At 39.9% G+C, this 16,959-nt stretch overlaps 1 protein-coding gene across 3 annotated transcripts in view; it reads left to right on the top strand.

The window, feature by feature from the left end:
• LOC124609405 overlaps window positions 1–16,959 on the top strand; it is a 501,321-nt gene that overhangs the window by 420,245 nt on the left and 64,117 nt on the right. For all 3 annotated transcript variants that reach the window (XM_047140070.1, XM_047140071.1, XM_047140072.1), the window contains one exon: window positions 4,223–4,598. In XM_047140070.1, the coding sequence (XP_046996026.1) occupies window positions 4,223–4,598 (376 nt within the window). The remainder of the gene's footprint in view (window positions 1–4,222; window positions 4,599–16,959) is intronic.

The raw sequence follows: 16,959 nt of genomic DNA on the forward strand, positions 1-16,959 counted from the left end.
CTTTGAATTTTTTCCCATCCAAACAGCAATGGAAATTTGTCAAGCTATTTACAAGGCTCAGCACTTTCTTCTCTGTGGTGGAATAATTCCTACCTGCTTTGGTTAACTGCAGCAGGTAGGCGATCCAGTGTTTTTTCCCTGCTCTCTCTTGACTTAAAACATAGGTTGATGCAGGATTACTAGCATCACAATAACATAATTCCTTTTTTGTAGTTCAAAAAGACCAATATTGGACTAGTTGTTAACAATTCCTTCCGGTTTTCAAATGGTTTCACATTCTAGTGTCCAGTGTACCTTGCAGTACTTTATCTGGCCAGTCTTCTGGTGCTACCTTCAGCTGACAATAACCATTTTGTAACTCCATTGTGGAAAAGTAAGTACCGGGTGATCAAAAAGTCAGTATAAATTTGAAAACTGAATAAATCACGGAATAATGTAGATAGAGAGGTACAAATTGACACACATGCTTGGAGTGACATGGGGTTTTATTAGAACCAAAAAAATACAAACGTTCAAAAGATGTCCGACAGATGGCGCTTCATCTGATCGGAATGGCAATAATTAGCATAACAAAGTAAGACAAAGCAAAAATGATGTTCTTTACAGGAAATGCTCAATATGTCAACCATCATTCCTCAACAATAGCTGTAGTCGAGGAATAATGTTGTGAACAGCTCTGTAAAGCATGTGCGGAGTTATGGTGAGGCATTGTCGTCGGATGTTGTCTTTCAGCATCCCTAGAGCTGTCGGTCGATCACGATACACTTGTGACTTCAGGTAACCCCAAAGCCAATAATCGCATGGACTGAGTCTGGGGACCTGGGAGGCCAAGCATGACGAAAGTGGCGGCTGAGCACACGATCATCACCAAACGACGCACGTAAGAGATCTTTCACACGTCTAGCAATATGATTTTTTTTTTTTTTTTTTTTTTTTTTTTCCTAGTAAAACCCCATGTCATTCCAAGCATGTGTGTCAATTTTTACCTCTCTATCTACATTATTCAGTGGTTTATTAAGTTTTAAAATTTATACTGACTTTTTGATCACCCGGTACATTGCCCCAAATTTTCCAGGGTTTCTATTATTTTTGGAATTGAATACACTTCTGTAATTGTATGACTGTTGAAGTATCTACAGTGACAACAAAGTAGATAGTTCTTTACTCTGTCCAATCTCTTTTTCAGTGTGTTTACCACTAGTACACTCACAGGCTAGTACTTTTCTCAATAAGGCCATCACATTATTGTTGGTTAATGAATTCTCCGTCACTGGTTATTTATAGTTGCAACAAAATAGATTCTTCTTCGTTCTGTCCGAGCTCTTTTTCAGCGCTGTCTCTACTGGTGCACTCAATGAGCTAATACTTTTCTCAATAGTGGGGAGATATCGCTTAGTATTCCACAGGAAAAGAATTGGGATTTCATCACATTGTTGCTGGTTAATGAACACCTCAGTCACTGGTTGTAAGTGATGGAGCACCTTATATGGTTTATGATACACAGGTGACTTATTCCCAGTTGGGATTCTGTATTGCACCTCCAGGTTCATTGGTTAAGATCCACGAGGATTAAACAGGTTTTCTGTTCTTTTTTAAATACTTCCCATGTGGTAGAGCCACACTGGGGGCTTGTTAATGGGTAGGATCTGAATTCGTTTGTATAAATCATCTTCATCTTGAACATCTAAATTGCCAACCAACAATCCCTTGGATAATCTCTGGTCCCAGAATTAAAACAGATGGACAAACACAGTACTTTAAGCAAATGATCATTTTCCATTAATGGCTCAACCAAACACATGTTTACAAGCAGCTTTGTTCCTTTGCTCATCTGTAGGAGTTTCCCTATACCTTGCAATACTTTAGCACATGAATTATCCTTAGTACTCTCGCGTGCAGCTAAATTGGTTCGTCTTTCATGAGACGAGAGCCTTACAGCAGAGTACCCTTGACAAATGTTTTCCCCAGATGAAGGCCAATTTTTGGAATCGTGCTTATAAGGAAAATCTAACCCCAAGATTGCACAATAACCATCACCCATAATAGACAAAACTTCCCTATGCACTGGGAACTGTTTTGCCCCCACTTAAAAACTTAATGTCACCAAACCGAATGATTATTACCCCTAACTCCACATAACTTATACTGTGGAGGGTTTACTGCCTCTTTCTGATAAGGTCCAATCCTGTGCTTGTGTGTCCGATAGATGCTTGGATTCCCTTCTATCTGCTATGCCAGTCATGCAAAAATTGACCTCTGCATTCATTCCCATTGCATCAAAAGTTACTGGGAGCACCAATTGGTGATGCAGGGAGCTCTTTTTTCTGTTTAAAAATTGGCTATTTCCATTACAACCCCTCTTACTGTGACCATTACTTTCACTAGCCCCACTTTCAAAGTCCAATTCTTCCACATTTCCTACATTGTGGCTGATGATATTAACACTGTATGTGGCCCAACTGTCCACAGTGGTAACACTTGATGTCAGTGGAAAACTAAATCTCTTATAATGGACTCAAATTACCACATCTGTTTCTTGCAAAGTCATTGCTATGCCTACGGCTCCAGCTGTCCTTCAAAATTCTGCATGCACCTCTCTCAACACATTGGGTGATAATCCTCATAACAAAATGCATCTCAGTGCCCTCCACTTCACTCCTAGCAGGACGACGGACCCTATTTGTGTTGTCATTGTCTGGTAACTCACAGGGTTTAACACTGAAGTTTGTTATACTGTCTGTGAAACTTAACATGGATTTGTACTGCTTCTGTGACCTCTTTTAATTGCTTGAGATAGTTCCTACAGCTAATCTGTTTTCTATATCATTGTACCGAACTTTCCCCCAGCACATAAAGGGTGGACATAACCCAACATCCCAGCTTTCCGGTTGTCAGTAGGTTATCCGCTAATGCTACTATATCTTCATCTGTTTTGCCTGAGAAAGGGTCAACTGGGCTAGTAGTAGTAGCTTATGGGATGAGGACTAATAAATTATACAAGGCTCTGTCGTTTTAAAGCATCTGGTTGCCTTTGCAGATAAGTATTATTGGCTCTCATTTCAGCTACCTGATCCAATAAAGACTGAATCATTTCCTCATCGCTTTTGATTCACTTTTTGCGAAGCTTTTTTGTAACATAGTAGGACAAATGGAATAGGATAAACACAATAGGATGACATGGAGAAAATATTAACTATGCTATAACATCTTTTATACTATTTCCCATTTATATCTGATATCTGAGAGGCTGCATACCAGCATCTCTCTCTCTTGCATTTTCCTTGAATTTGCTCAAGTTTATGTCCTCTTTAATGTTCACAAATTTCACCTTCAAATAAGTCTGCCGATCTAATGAGCCTGACATCATGTAATACATGAAGGAAACACAGATGGAAAAGATAGTGTATTTCGACTCATCGTATTGCACTGATGATGTATGCGGGCCCATAGTCACTTTTGATATCAGTTATTATGGGTCAGGATGATCCAAGCAGTAGTGACCCCACATCTGATCAGGGTGACATTGTAGGCTGGGCAGCAGATATGAAGAGCCAGTTCATTGACTGTCATGGAATTAAGAAGCCATTGGAAATGACAACATGTTTATTCAGCGGAATTCCTACAGTTGGTGTAGACATTGCCCTGTGGCATGTGATGACCCTGGGCGATTGTGATTCCCAGCAAAGCACATAGCAGCAACAGTGGTCAGTCGAGGAAGGTGACCACAGCACTGGTGTGGTGTCAGTGTCTCTACAGGTGTGTAAGTACCTTAAGTCTGCAGTTGTCAGGTAAGTAATGGCAGCAGACTGATTGCCAAAGTGGCCTTGCTGCTAGGTGTGAACACTGGTCAGCCAGCAGCTCGCAGGGGGTTGGATGCAATTGAAGCCCAGTCTGTGAAGCAAGGATCCCTTGATGGTGCCCAGGAGTTGCTTGATGTCAATCCACAGCAGACCCCAGCTGAAGGGTACCTGTTCATGTCCCATCAGCATTAGTGCTAGGCATGGCTAGTGGCTAGTTGTGGATGAGATTGTATTACCCACAATGGGTGTATGGCTGGTGTGGAGACGTTCAATGTAGGCAGCAGTCGATGACACAATAATTAAATAAAAATGTGGGATATTTATAGATTTCAACATACTTTGGGAATTTATTGTCTTATCTTGTTTAAATAAGCTAATTCTTTCAAATATATAAAACTATGTGCATCTTTTCTTTCTGTCAGGGTCACAGGGTTCACTTCCAGTTGGACTCAAAAGCAGAATCTGAAGAGACAAGCTGTGAAGACATGGCTGTTGCACAGAAGACAGCTCAGGCACCATCTGACTTTGCAGTGAAATCTCCACAGAAGTCATTTAGTGTATCAGAAATGAAATTAATATTTCCTGAAAGACTGGTGCCCATTGAGCCTAGTGAGAGTGTGACCTCTGGTTTGAGAGACTTAAGAATTTCTGCATTTAGCCTTAAAAGATCAAAAAGTATGAGTGCAGCAGATATGGCTCTTAACAGAAGTGGACCAGGATTTGGTGTGGCTAAAGAAGCACCAGATTTAGGAAATTTTCCACTAGAGGTTTTGAGCAATATATCACGCGCAGTTGAAGGTAAGTTGCAATGCTTTTTCCTAACTTCATCTACAACCAGACTGGCTCACATACATTTAGCAGTAGTAGATATGTAGGATTAAAATACTTGCAGACAGAATATGTTGTATGTTTGATGACAGTTGTCTTCAGTTTTTAATTTAATAACTTACTGATACTTGAACAACTATAAACTAGGGAAACAAACTATACAAAGAATTTTACATTTGTCTTTGTTTATCAGTTTCAAAAGTTCCATGCCCAGTTTGCTTGTTGAAACTAGCTACTTAACTAACACAAAAGCACTTGTCAGGGTCATGACCATCATTCGTCAGTTAGACAAGGACAGGAGTCAACACTTTACTTTCCCCAAAGTGATACATTACACCACGTACCCTCCAACCCCCCCCCCCCCCCCCCCTGCCCCTGGCGCAGTGGTTAGCACACTGGACTCGCATTCGGGAGAACGACGGTTCAATCCTGTCTCCGGCCATCCTGATTTAGGTTTTCCGTGATTTCCCTAAATCGCTTCAGGCAAATGCCGGGATGGTTCCTGTGAAAGGGCACGGCCGATTTCCTTCCCTCACCCGAGCTTGTGCTCCGTCTCTAATGACCTCGTTGTCGACGGGACGTTAAACACTAATCTCCTCCTCCTCCTCCTCCTCCTCCTCCTCCTCCTCCTCCCCCCTGCCCCCCCTCCCCCCACCCAGTTGAGGTGATTGATGTCATCATAATTCTTATCACCTAACTAAACGAACAATTTCCTTAACTATTAAAAAGACTTTTGCTCTTATAACTGTGAATACAGACAACCTGAGTGGTGCATAGTATATGAAGCTCAGGCACACGCATTCTTATTATTCATTTATTTAAAATCATGTATAAAATGGATGCCAAAACTCAGATAGGTCATGTACTTCTCACTTTCGGAGTAAGCCTCAAAATCTAACAGTACCCTTCTTTAGCAGGAAAAGTCAAGTATATCATATTCTGCAGACATATGTTTCCTAAACCACAATTTTCTGTTGAGAGCAATAATGTCTCGGTATATTCTTTTACCCCCATTTCTTGGTCATGGTTGGCGGGAGTGGCTGTGCAGCTCTAGGCGCTACTGTCTGGAGCCGAGCGACCGCTATGGTCGCAGGTTCGAATCCTGCCTCGGGCATGGATGTGTGTGATGTCCTTAGGTTACTTAGGTTTAATTAGTTCTAAGTCTAGGTGACTGATGACCTCAGAAGTTAAGTCGCATAGTGCTCAGAGCCATTTGAACCATTTTGAACCTTGGTCATGATTCTCCTGCATTGGGTCTACCTAATCTAATAATGAATATATATAAAGATGATGTAACTTACCAAACGAAAGCATTGGTATGCCGATAGAGACACTAACAAACACAAACCCACACACAAAATTCAAGCTTTCGCAACCCACGGTTGCTTCATCAAGAAAGGATGAAGCAACCGTGGGTTGCGAAAGCTTGAATTTTGTGTGTGTGTTTGTGCTTGTTAGTGTCTCTGTCGACATACCAACGCTTTCGTTTGGTAAGTTACAACATCTTTGTTTTTAAATGTATTTTTCCCACGTGTACTGTTTCCCTCTATTACATATGTCTCTACAGTCATGTGTTCTGAGACATTCAAAATTATCGTGAATGGAGGACAAATGGAAGTGTACAATGTTGAACGGGATACTGTGCCTACTGATTGACTCACTCACTGACTCATCGTCACCCACCCCAAACCTTTAAGGAGAGAAAGTTGAAATTTGCAAGGGTGTTAATCTTATACTAAAGGCATCATTTAAGAGGATATTTTTATTTTTATTTTATTTTATTTTAAAAAAATTCCACTCCTAGGTGGTGAAATAGGGAATAGGAAAAACACACACACACATGCGCGCGCACACACACGCACACACATGCGCACACACACACACACACATTCACACACACACACACACACACACACACACACACACACACACACACACACACACACAAATCAAAAAAAGTTTTTCATCATATATATATAATCTCCTGTTCAACATTGTAGACTTTTGTATTTGGTGGCTGAATTCACTCATCTATTATGTCTTGCTTGTATTTTCTGTACACTCCTTTTTATTTTCCATTCCTGTGCTGCAGATATCTCCAAACTTACCCTATTTAAGTTACATCTGATTCTACACTGGATGTTAACACACTTCCCATTCCTTCCCCCATTCTATGTGACTTCACTAAAACTCAGCATCTCTTGAAAATGTCTGACTAGGGCCATATATCCTTTCCTACGGTTTTATAACTTATTTGTTGATCCGAGTTTGTTAATTTATGTATTTTAATCTAATGTGATTATATGTCCCTACTGATTGACTCTCTCACTGGCTCATCGTCGCCCAGCCCAAACCATTAAGGATAGAAAGTTGAAATTTGCAAAGGGTGTTGATTTTATACTAAAGGCATCATTTAAGAATGATTTTTTTTTAATTCCACTCCTAGGGGGTGAAGTAGAGAATAGGAAAAATACACACACACACACACACACACACACACACACACACACACACACACAAATCAAAAAAAGTTTTGCATCACACTGGTTCCCAGAACTCCGGAAGATAGCCGTTGACTGTGGATATTGTATCACAGACACAGTCCCTTTGACTGTTCAGAGATGGCACAAAACCTGCCCAGAGATGTAAACAACCATGCATGAGCAGTGCCTATTAGACAGAGGGGAGTCCGACAGCCGATCAGTTCCAGTCATTCGACCAGGAAGGAGGTACATGGCTCATGTTGCCTGTGGTTCAACCATGCCTAGATGGTGAATACCACAATTCAATCATGTCTGCAATTTTACCTTGTGGCAGGAAGGGCTCTCAACAAGGGAGGTATCCAGGCATCTTGGAGTGAACTAAAGTGATGTTGTTCGGACATGGAGGAGATAGAGAGAGACAGGAACTGTCGACGACATGCCTTGCTCAGGCCACCCAACAGCTGCTACTGCAGTGGATGACCACTACCTATGGATTCTGGCTTGGAGGAACCCTAACAGCAATGCCATCATGTTGAACAATGCTTTTTGTGCAGCCATAGGACATTGTGTTATGACTCAAACTGTGCGCAATAAGCTACAAGATGCACAACTTTGTTCCTGATGTCCATGGCGAGGTCCATCTTGGCAACCATGACACCTTGCAGTGCGGTACAGATGAGCCCACCAACATGCCGAATGGACCGCTCAGGATTGGCATCACGTTCTCTCCACCGTTGAGTGTCGCATATGCCTTAAAACAGACAATCGTTGGAGACGTTTTTGGAGGCAACCCGGTCAGGCTGAATGCCTTAGACACACTGTCCAGCGAGTGCAGCAAGGTGGAGGTTTCCTGATGTTTTGGGTTGGTATTATGTGGGGCCGATGTATGCGGCTGGTTGTCATGGAAGGCGTAATGGCTGTACAGCACATAATACCATCCTCCGACCGATAGTGCAACCATATCAGCAGCATATTGGTGAGGCATTTGTCTTCATGGATGACAATTTGCACCCCCATCGTGCACATCTTATGAATGACGTCCTTCAGGATAATAATATCGCTCAACTAGAGTGGATAGTATGTTCTCCAGACATGAACCCTATCTAACACACCTGGAATAGATTGAAAAGGGCTGTTTATGGACGATGTGAGCCACCAACCATTCTGAGGGATCTACGCCAAATCGCCGTTGAGGAGTGGGACAATTGCACCAACAATGCCTTGATGAACTTGTGGATAGTATGCCACAACGAATACAGGCATCCATCTAAAGAGAGAGAGAGAGAGAGAGAGAGAGAGAGAGTGTCAAAATCATTGTTAATTAACTATGAAATATTTTTGAAATTTGATCTATGAAAATTGTTGTTTGACTTCTCGGTTAGAAATTAAAAAAAAAATGTGTGTTTCAGTGTTTTTGGATATTTAACACCTATGGGGGTGTTTTATGAAATATTCAGTTATGAAAACATTTTGAAATCTAAGTGTATGAAAATTTGAATTAGAAAATAATGTGTTTCACTGGTTTTAGAAATTGAACCCCTGTGGGGATGAATCAGGGGATGAAAGCTTTTATGGAAGTATTTCATTGTTGTTGTTGTTGTTGTGGTCTTCAGTCCTGAGACTGGTTTGATGCAGCTCTCCATGCTACTCTATCCTGTGCAAGCTTCTTCATCTCCCAGTACTTACTGCAACCTACATCCTTCTGAATCTGCTTAGTGTATTCATCTCTTGGTCTCCCTCTACGAGTTTTACCCTCCACGCTGCCCTCCAATGCTAAGTTTGTGATCCCTTGATGCCTCGAAACATGTCCTACCAACCGGTCCCTTCTTCTTGTCAAGTTGTGCCACAAACTCCTCTTCTCCTCAATTCTATTCAATACCTCCTCATTAGTTATGTGATCTACCCATCTAATCTTCAGCATTCTTCTGTAGCACCACATTTCAAAAGCTTCTATTCTCTTCTTGTCCAAACTATTTATTGTCCATGTTTCACTTCCATACATGGCTACACTCCACACACATACTTTCAGAAACGACTTCCTGACACTTAAATCAATACTCGATGTTAACAAATTTCTCTTCTTCAGAAATGATTTCCTTGCCATTGCCAGTCTACATTTTATGTCCTCTCTACTTCGACCATCATCAGTTATTTTACTCCCTAAATAGCAAAACTCCTTTACTACTTTAAGTGTCTCATTTCCTAATCTAATTCCCTCAGCATCACCCGATTTAATGTTTCTGTACAAATTGTAAATAGCCTTTCGCTCCCTGTATTTTACCTCTGCCAACTTCAGAGTTTGAAAGAAAGTATTCCAGTTAATATTGTCAAAAGCTCACCTCAACCTCAAAGTTTTTATTTCTTCTCCATGAATTTTAATACCTACTCCGAATTTTTCTTTTGTTTCCTTTACTGCTTGCTCAATATACAGGGTTATAAATACAAAATCAAATAGGGGTAATGCAGGAGTAGGTTTAATAATGAATAAAAAAATAGAAGTACGGGTAAGCTACTGCAAACAGCATAGTGAGCGCATTATTGTGGCCAAGATAGACACAAAGCCCACGCCTACTACAGTAGTACAAGTATTTCATTATGCAAGCATTTTTTTGAAGAAATATCTATGAAAATTTTTATTTGGCTATTCTGTTACAAATGAAAATAAATCACTGTCTTTAGTTCCTAGCCCCTAAGGTGGTTGACATGGGGGAGGGTGAAATGTTTTATGAAAATATTTCATTGTGAAAGCATTTTTAAAGCTGTATCTATGACAATTGGTATTTGCCTTCTCAGTTAAAAATTAAAAAATACATGCTTCACCTTTTTTGCAAATTTAACCCCCAGGCGGTGGAATAGAGCCAGACTGATTCACTGACTCATCCTCTCCCAACCCAAAACCGCTAAGGATAGAAACTTGAACATTTGGATCGGGTTTGGATCTTATACTGTAGGCCTTGTTTAAGAAGGGATTGTTTGAAATTTGAAAATACGTACTAGGAAATTTTGATGCTAGAACTACAGAAGTTGGTATTTGGTTTTTCAGTCAGAAATAAAAAAAAATACATGTTTCAGCAATTTTGGAAATTCAGCCACTAAAGGGGTAAAATAGAGGATGAAAATTTTTAAGAAAATGTTTTGTTACGTCAAAAAATTTTTTAAATGCAAATCATTGAAAATGTGTTGGAGGCAAAATTTTGTATGAAAATACCACCACAAGAAGCAAAAAGTGTGATGAACGAAAACCTTGGACTCCAGAATCGCTTTTTGGTGAGAAGTACATTCAGCTAAGACATTGCTTTTCTGACCATTTTTAGCGTGAAAAGTTTTGAAGGTGATGCAGTTTGTGAACAACTTAAAAATTTGATTAAAGAAAAAAATGGAGGGGTGGGAAATCTGTGTGGGCCTCAGAGTCTATGCAAGCGAAGCAGAGGGTACTAGGCTGGTCATTAATACTAAGAGGAATTGCCACTATTGTATCATCATGGATAATGCTAGTAAAACATAAATTCTTAATTTGTAGTTAACTTTGTATTTGTATTTTCCAATTGTTCAGATCACCTGCGAGGGAGTGATGGTGTGTTATTAATGTACCATTTCTCTGTGCTTCCTCTTTCAATCATTGTAATGAATGTAGATAGGAATGCAATCATCTGTCATGAGACATACCTTGTACACCTCTTGCTTTTTAATTAATTAATGTTTAAAACATACGTAGACTCTGAAGCATAGTAAATCTAAATTTCATCACTCAGTATGTGATTATGCTAAATGTCCGAATTAGTATATATTCTTTATTTTTAATAGTACTGTTCAATTTTATCTCATTTTGTGTAGGGATGTAAAGGAATGAATCATTATAGTTTTAAAGGAGACAGTAAAAGACTAAGAAACTTACATTAAATGTAAATAAGAAAATATATAACAGATAACTGGATGCGTAATAGGTGTCCCTCCACTTAGTCCATACATAATGTAGACTCTCCTGAGGCTTATGGTACATCTCTGTCACCACTGTGTGCCTGTGGCATTGAGAAGAATATTCCAGTAAGTAGTTTCTGATATTCCTATCAAACCAAGGACCTCAATTTGCTTAATATAGGCTCAAGATCATTTGTATTCAACTTCAAATATACCATGTAAATTCTTTTTATATTTTCCAAAATGTTTTAAATTACTATTGGATATAACTATATGTCTCTGTTCTTGTTGTAAGTAATCATTTTCACAACTGTTGACATTAAATCATTTGTATTAAATTCTTTTTATTTTATTTCAAACATTTAGTTCTGTAGAACCAAATTGAGGAGCAAATCTCCAAAGTAATGGAATGACTCGGTACATGAAATTTCAATATAAAAGTAATAACAGATAAAATAAAATGTTCATGAAAAAAAAAAACCGTAAGTTTATGTAAATGCAATCAACAATATGACATGGGAATCAGCTTAATTTTTCAAGAAACTCCTCGACAGAATAGAAGGAGGAAACCCTTCAGTTTTGATTTGAAACCCCTTGGATTACTGCTAAGATTTTTGAATTCTTGTGGTAGCTTATTGAAAATGGATGCAGTAGTATACTGCACGCCTTTCTGCACAAGAGTCAAGGAAGTGCGATCCAAATGCAGGCTGCATTTCTTCTTAGTATTAACTGAGTGACAGCTGCTAATTCTTGAGAATAAGCTGATATTGTTAACAAACAACAGCAAAGAATATATATATATATTGAGAGGGCAATGTCAGAATACCCAGACTAATGAACATGGGTTGACAAAAGGTTTGCAAACTTACACCTTTACTGTCCGAATCACCAATTTCTGAGCCAAAAATATCCTTTGAGAATGGAAAGAGGTACCCCAAAATACAATACCACACATACAAGTCAGGATTAGGGGACCTATAAATAACAATTAGAAGTTTAGTTTCACTAAATTCAACTGCCCTTGCACAACTATCAAATACCTGTTCAGTGCAGTACTGTGATATGTCTATGGACTCAAATGGAATACTGGTTTTTTAAGTACATAGCCACTCCCCCACCTTGCAAAGAACTCATTGAAAAACAGCCAGCTAATCTTTATCCTGGTGAAGGGAGCCTCTGAATTGTCATATTATTTAAGTGCTGCTCTGGTATACCAGTAATGTCTGAGTCAACATCTATAAGCAGTTCACTAACTTTATCTCTAATACCTCTTATATTTTGATGAAATATGCTAATTCCTTCACTGCTTGGATACCAGACCACCTCTGAAAGTGATTACTTTGTAAGAGGGACTTTCTTTAACAAGGGATACCTATCAGCTGATTTCAGTATAAAAAAGGTGCATCTCTATCACCAACTACTACAGAATTTTTCCATGAGTGATCCCACCACCGACCACTATGCTGTCACGTATAAGGTTTGCCAGCCTCCCCTTCCCATACCTATTGAGGTGCAGGCCATGTATAGTGAAACCCAATCTATTGATAGACCACAGTCGCCACAAGTTCTGGAAATCAAGGAATTTCAAACATGTCAGGAATATCAGAGAAATTTTAAAAAAAGTTGGATAATTTCATTTTTGTAGATGAAATGGTTTGTTTACTGCAATGTCATGCATTGTCGTTGGCTGGGCACAGCTGAATATGTGTGTTGCTTCCCTACTTTCTCATTCCTACTGGTTCTCCCCTTCCTACCACTCCCTTCAGCTTGCAGTCAGTGCTGTCACCATTTCTTGCCAATGAGAGGCAGGGAGCTGTAAGGAGAGGATTGTTTGGATCTGATTCTGAGAGATTGTTGACACAGTGGCCAGACAGTGGTCATGTCTGCATGAACCGTGTCTGGGTGGTTGTGTGAATGTATGTGTGCTCTCATTTTCTAACAAAGGTTCTGGCCAAAAATTTAGTTCTCACATTGTGAGTGTCTTTTCTATGTGCCTGCCTGCAGCTCAGGGATCATTTTACGATGAACTGCTAGCTATCCTCATTAGTATTGATTCTCAGAGTATTTGTGCAAGTTATCTATTGCATGGATTGATCACTGCAGTCTCATTTCATCAACGTGGTGTCTGTGACATGAGTGCATTTGCGCGACAGGTCAAAATCACCGGTGGTTTTTGCGGGTATCTCTAATGGATCAGGCCTGCCGATCTGAAGCCCATTGTTTCCCACTAATGCGTAGGCCCTGCCAGTGGGATCTAGTGTCACCAATCTGTCTGCAGGCTGGGTCTGTCTGTGTGTGGCGTAATGCGGCAGATTTTCGTGGTTTAACCATGTACCCAAGACTATGGTGCTCCTCGGCAGGCCAGAGCCAACAGGCAATGGGTTTTAGGAACTGTGATTGTCTCATCACCAGTACATTGTACAGTGCAGCATTGTATAGACATTTATTGTAGTACATTTTGGCACTTCGAAAGTATGGACAATAAGAAGAAAATTGAGAGAGTCACTGGCAGTTTGTATGCTATGTACTCGTATGTTTCTCAAAAGAAAAATCACACAATGCCTGTAAAATAATAGGCACAACACAATGGATAATAACTGACAATAACAAACATAGTAGAGCCAATATTTTATTGTCAGTCACCTCTAGTGTTAGTTTACACAATTCTTCTGTGCCTTATATGCTTCATTCAAGAGGCCTACCTTCTTCTGAGATTATTCCTGAAAATAGTGAAGGTATTTTAAATCTGTCTTGCGACTCCAAGGAAATGCCCATTTTTGTCACCAAATGTGTTTCATTTCATTGAAATAAAATAGCAACATTGGTCTTAATGAAACACCCATACCATTTTGCTTGCTGTCTCCACCTGGAAACAATTCATTACAAATGATGACGGTATTAGTACCTAAGATTTTTACTCACACAGGGGAGAAATACAGAAGTCATTACACATTTTTGGAGATCTCAGAATTTGTCAGGGAAAATGTTAAAACTTGTCTGAAAATCAGGAAATAGGGAAATGTCAGGGAATTTCAATTGTGGAAACTTGTGGCAACTCTGTGGACTCAACTGGCGGAACTGCAATGTGACCCATGCTGTCTGCCATCAGTGCCTTCTCAAGCTCCTGGTTTACATGTCTGACAGCAGCATTAAGATAAGTTCAATCATGATGCTGAAACAGTGGCACGAAGTGGACATTAGTGCTTCCAGTTGGAGTAGCTATCTTTACCTACATCATACTCCCCACCCCTATCAAGACTATTCCCAGCTCAACCCACAATTACTACCTGATCCTCTTTTTGTAAAATTCCTGCATAACTCCCCTACATTAACAGTTGCCTGAGCCAACACTCCACCGCTTCCTGCAACTGCGGGCCCACACCTCTGCCATGTGAACTACATAGCACCAGAACCTTCTTCTTTCTGTCAGAATTTGCAAGTGACTGAGGCTCCCTAACTGCTGAGAACTGCTTCATGTTTTGTGCACCTACAGCTAAAAGAGGCTGCTCTCCACTAAACTCTTGACAGTTGATCAAATCTATTGGTTATACGCAAAGTACAGCTGTCTGAATATTTCCTCCACCTGGCTACCATTTTACCAACTGCTAGTTTCCATTCCCCAGAGCCCTTCACCCTCCTCAACCTATCTAGTTCCTCCTCTGCATCTTGTAACTGCTCCTGACAGGCGCAGATCTTACACTCCTGCTCCTCTATCAACTTATTTCTGCTACACATTCTGCATTTCCAGGAGAGACTCTCACTAGAATGCTCACTGGCTTCCCCACTGCATTGCCCCAGTAAAAATACTTTCAACAAATCTCTCACCATAACATACTAATCACAAACCCATGACAAATCCCACACTTCTCACGCATGGTAAAGTGTGAACAGTTATTGAAAAAGCTAAACATCTATGTTACCTAAGTTCAATTACTACAGTAGGTCTGTTTAAAGAACTAACAGTGGCGACTCTGGTACTGCGCACCGCAGAATTTGAATCTGCGCCAGAGGTCATGGACGTCTAAGACCCCTAGAGGTCTCTGCACCATCACGCCGTAAGCTGTGGCGGCGCGTGCCTCCTGGCCTGCTTTTAGTGTGAGGGCGCCACAGTGGAACACGTGGTTCCAGCGGCCAATAGCGGCGCCCCCGATAGAGTATTTAAGCGCCTGCCTCTCGCTCAGCCAGCCACTCTAATCTCGCGTACGTCTGTGGACGCATCGCCTCGCGTTAGACAGTTTACTTACTTCCTTGTTCTATGTACGAATGGACAGGTTTGTTAGGTTTCCTTGTGACTCCATTGTTCGATCTTGTCATTGTTCATTCTGTCCTTCGTTGGTCATGTTCGTCCTCTCTCATTGTGTTGTTGTTCACAGACCTCTCCTCGGGTCCCGTCACGCTTTCCATCATTTCAACCCCGCGACTGTCCCTGTCGCAGTTACAACAGTGATCACAAATTTCACTCTACTAATAAAGCAACCACTTTTATTAATACTACTAAACCATAACTAATACCAGTACCACAAAAACTTCACATAATTTCTTATCTAAAACCAAAAAACGCTCAATGAAAGTTTTACTGAAATATTTCACCACAAACAATAAGAAATGTCAGTTGAAAATTACCATACAAAATTGAATAAACAACTTCATTGATCAAACAACTATGATGAAAGTATCAGATAGTTCATATAAATTGATACCTTAAGTACTGTACATGCCACTAAATTGACACACATTAAGTCCATAAACAACTCAAATCCACACAATTATTCTTAAACTATTCACAAGAATTCTGTCACACATGTGCATACCACATAAATGCAATTTTGCATCAAAAATCAGATAATCTTTCTGAAATAGATTACCATTCTGGGGAAAGACATGAATTATTAGCCAACTCCACATTGTGTTGAACTTTCACTTCAAAGGAAGCACTATTAAACCACACCAAAGCTGCCAATTCAGTATAGAAAACTTCTACCTGGCATTAACCTGTATCTTGTTTTGAAAATAGCTATACTGACATCAGTGTCTGAGGTTTGTTTTGGATAAATATTTGACTCAACAAAACATGTAGCTAATAGATTTACCACAAAATATGACTGTACAGTTACACTATACTGTTACTCCCTTGGTATCTTTACTGTAGTAACTTCTAATTCTGATATGTTATGAATTATTTCAAGGTGTTCTGTATGTGAGTTGGTAATATGTTCAAGTTTGATATTCACTGTTCCTGTTTCAGAAATAGCATGTTTGACATTAGTGCCCTGGGCTTTGATTCTAGATGTTAACTGTAAATAAGCAACATTCCTATCTAGCGTATTACTTAAATCAGCATTTGAGGTACCAGTTTTAGTACCTAGATCAGTATTCAGCTAAGTACTCAATTCATCAGTTCCAGACCTGCCCTTAACTGACCTCGCAAATTCTTAAACAATTATTGCAAGCTCACCCCCGTGACTCTCATTATCACTGGCTTACAGTGCTCACAAGAATATATTTATTCTTTATTGTAGTAGGCCACTAAACCAGTATTTCAGGTTGTTAAACTGCTTATCACCCACAACACGCCACCGCAACCAGCTACTAAGAAAAGTTGGTTTGAACTAATGACCTCTCATAAGATCACTTGGGTAGCTTACAAGCATCAGAAAGAACGAGGTACTGTTGACGCTTCACAGCTGTACTAAATATTTTCGAAATTCACTGATTGTAAATTTCTTGACATCGGCTGTATTAGGTAGAGTTCCACTACCCAAAATCTTCGGCTGGACTGGGACCTGAATCCAGATTTCCCACTTATCATGAGTGATAACCTTAACCACTTCAGCTACTGATGATGTATGCTTGCTGGACCAACCCAAAACTTCCACATGTCACATTGTCTACATCCTTATATTATGGTCCTCTAAATTTGTCACTTGATG

Source organism: Schistocerca americana, chromosome 1 (genome assembly GCF_021461395.2).
Source record: "Schistocerca americana isolate TAMUIC-IGC-003095 chromosome 1, iqSchAmer2.1, whole genome shotgun sequence".
In the NCBI taxonomy this organism is placed as follows: Eukaryota; Metazoa; Arthropoda; class Insecta; order Orthoptera; family Acrididae; genus Schistocerca; species Schistocerca americana.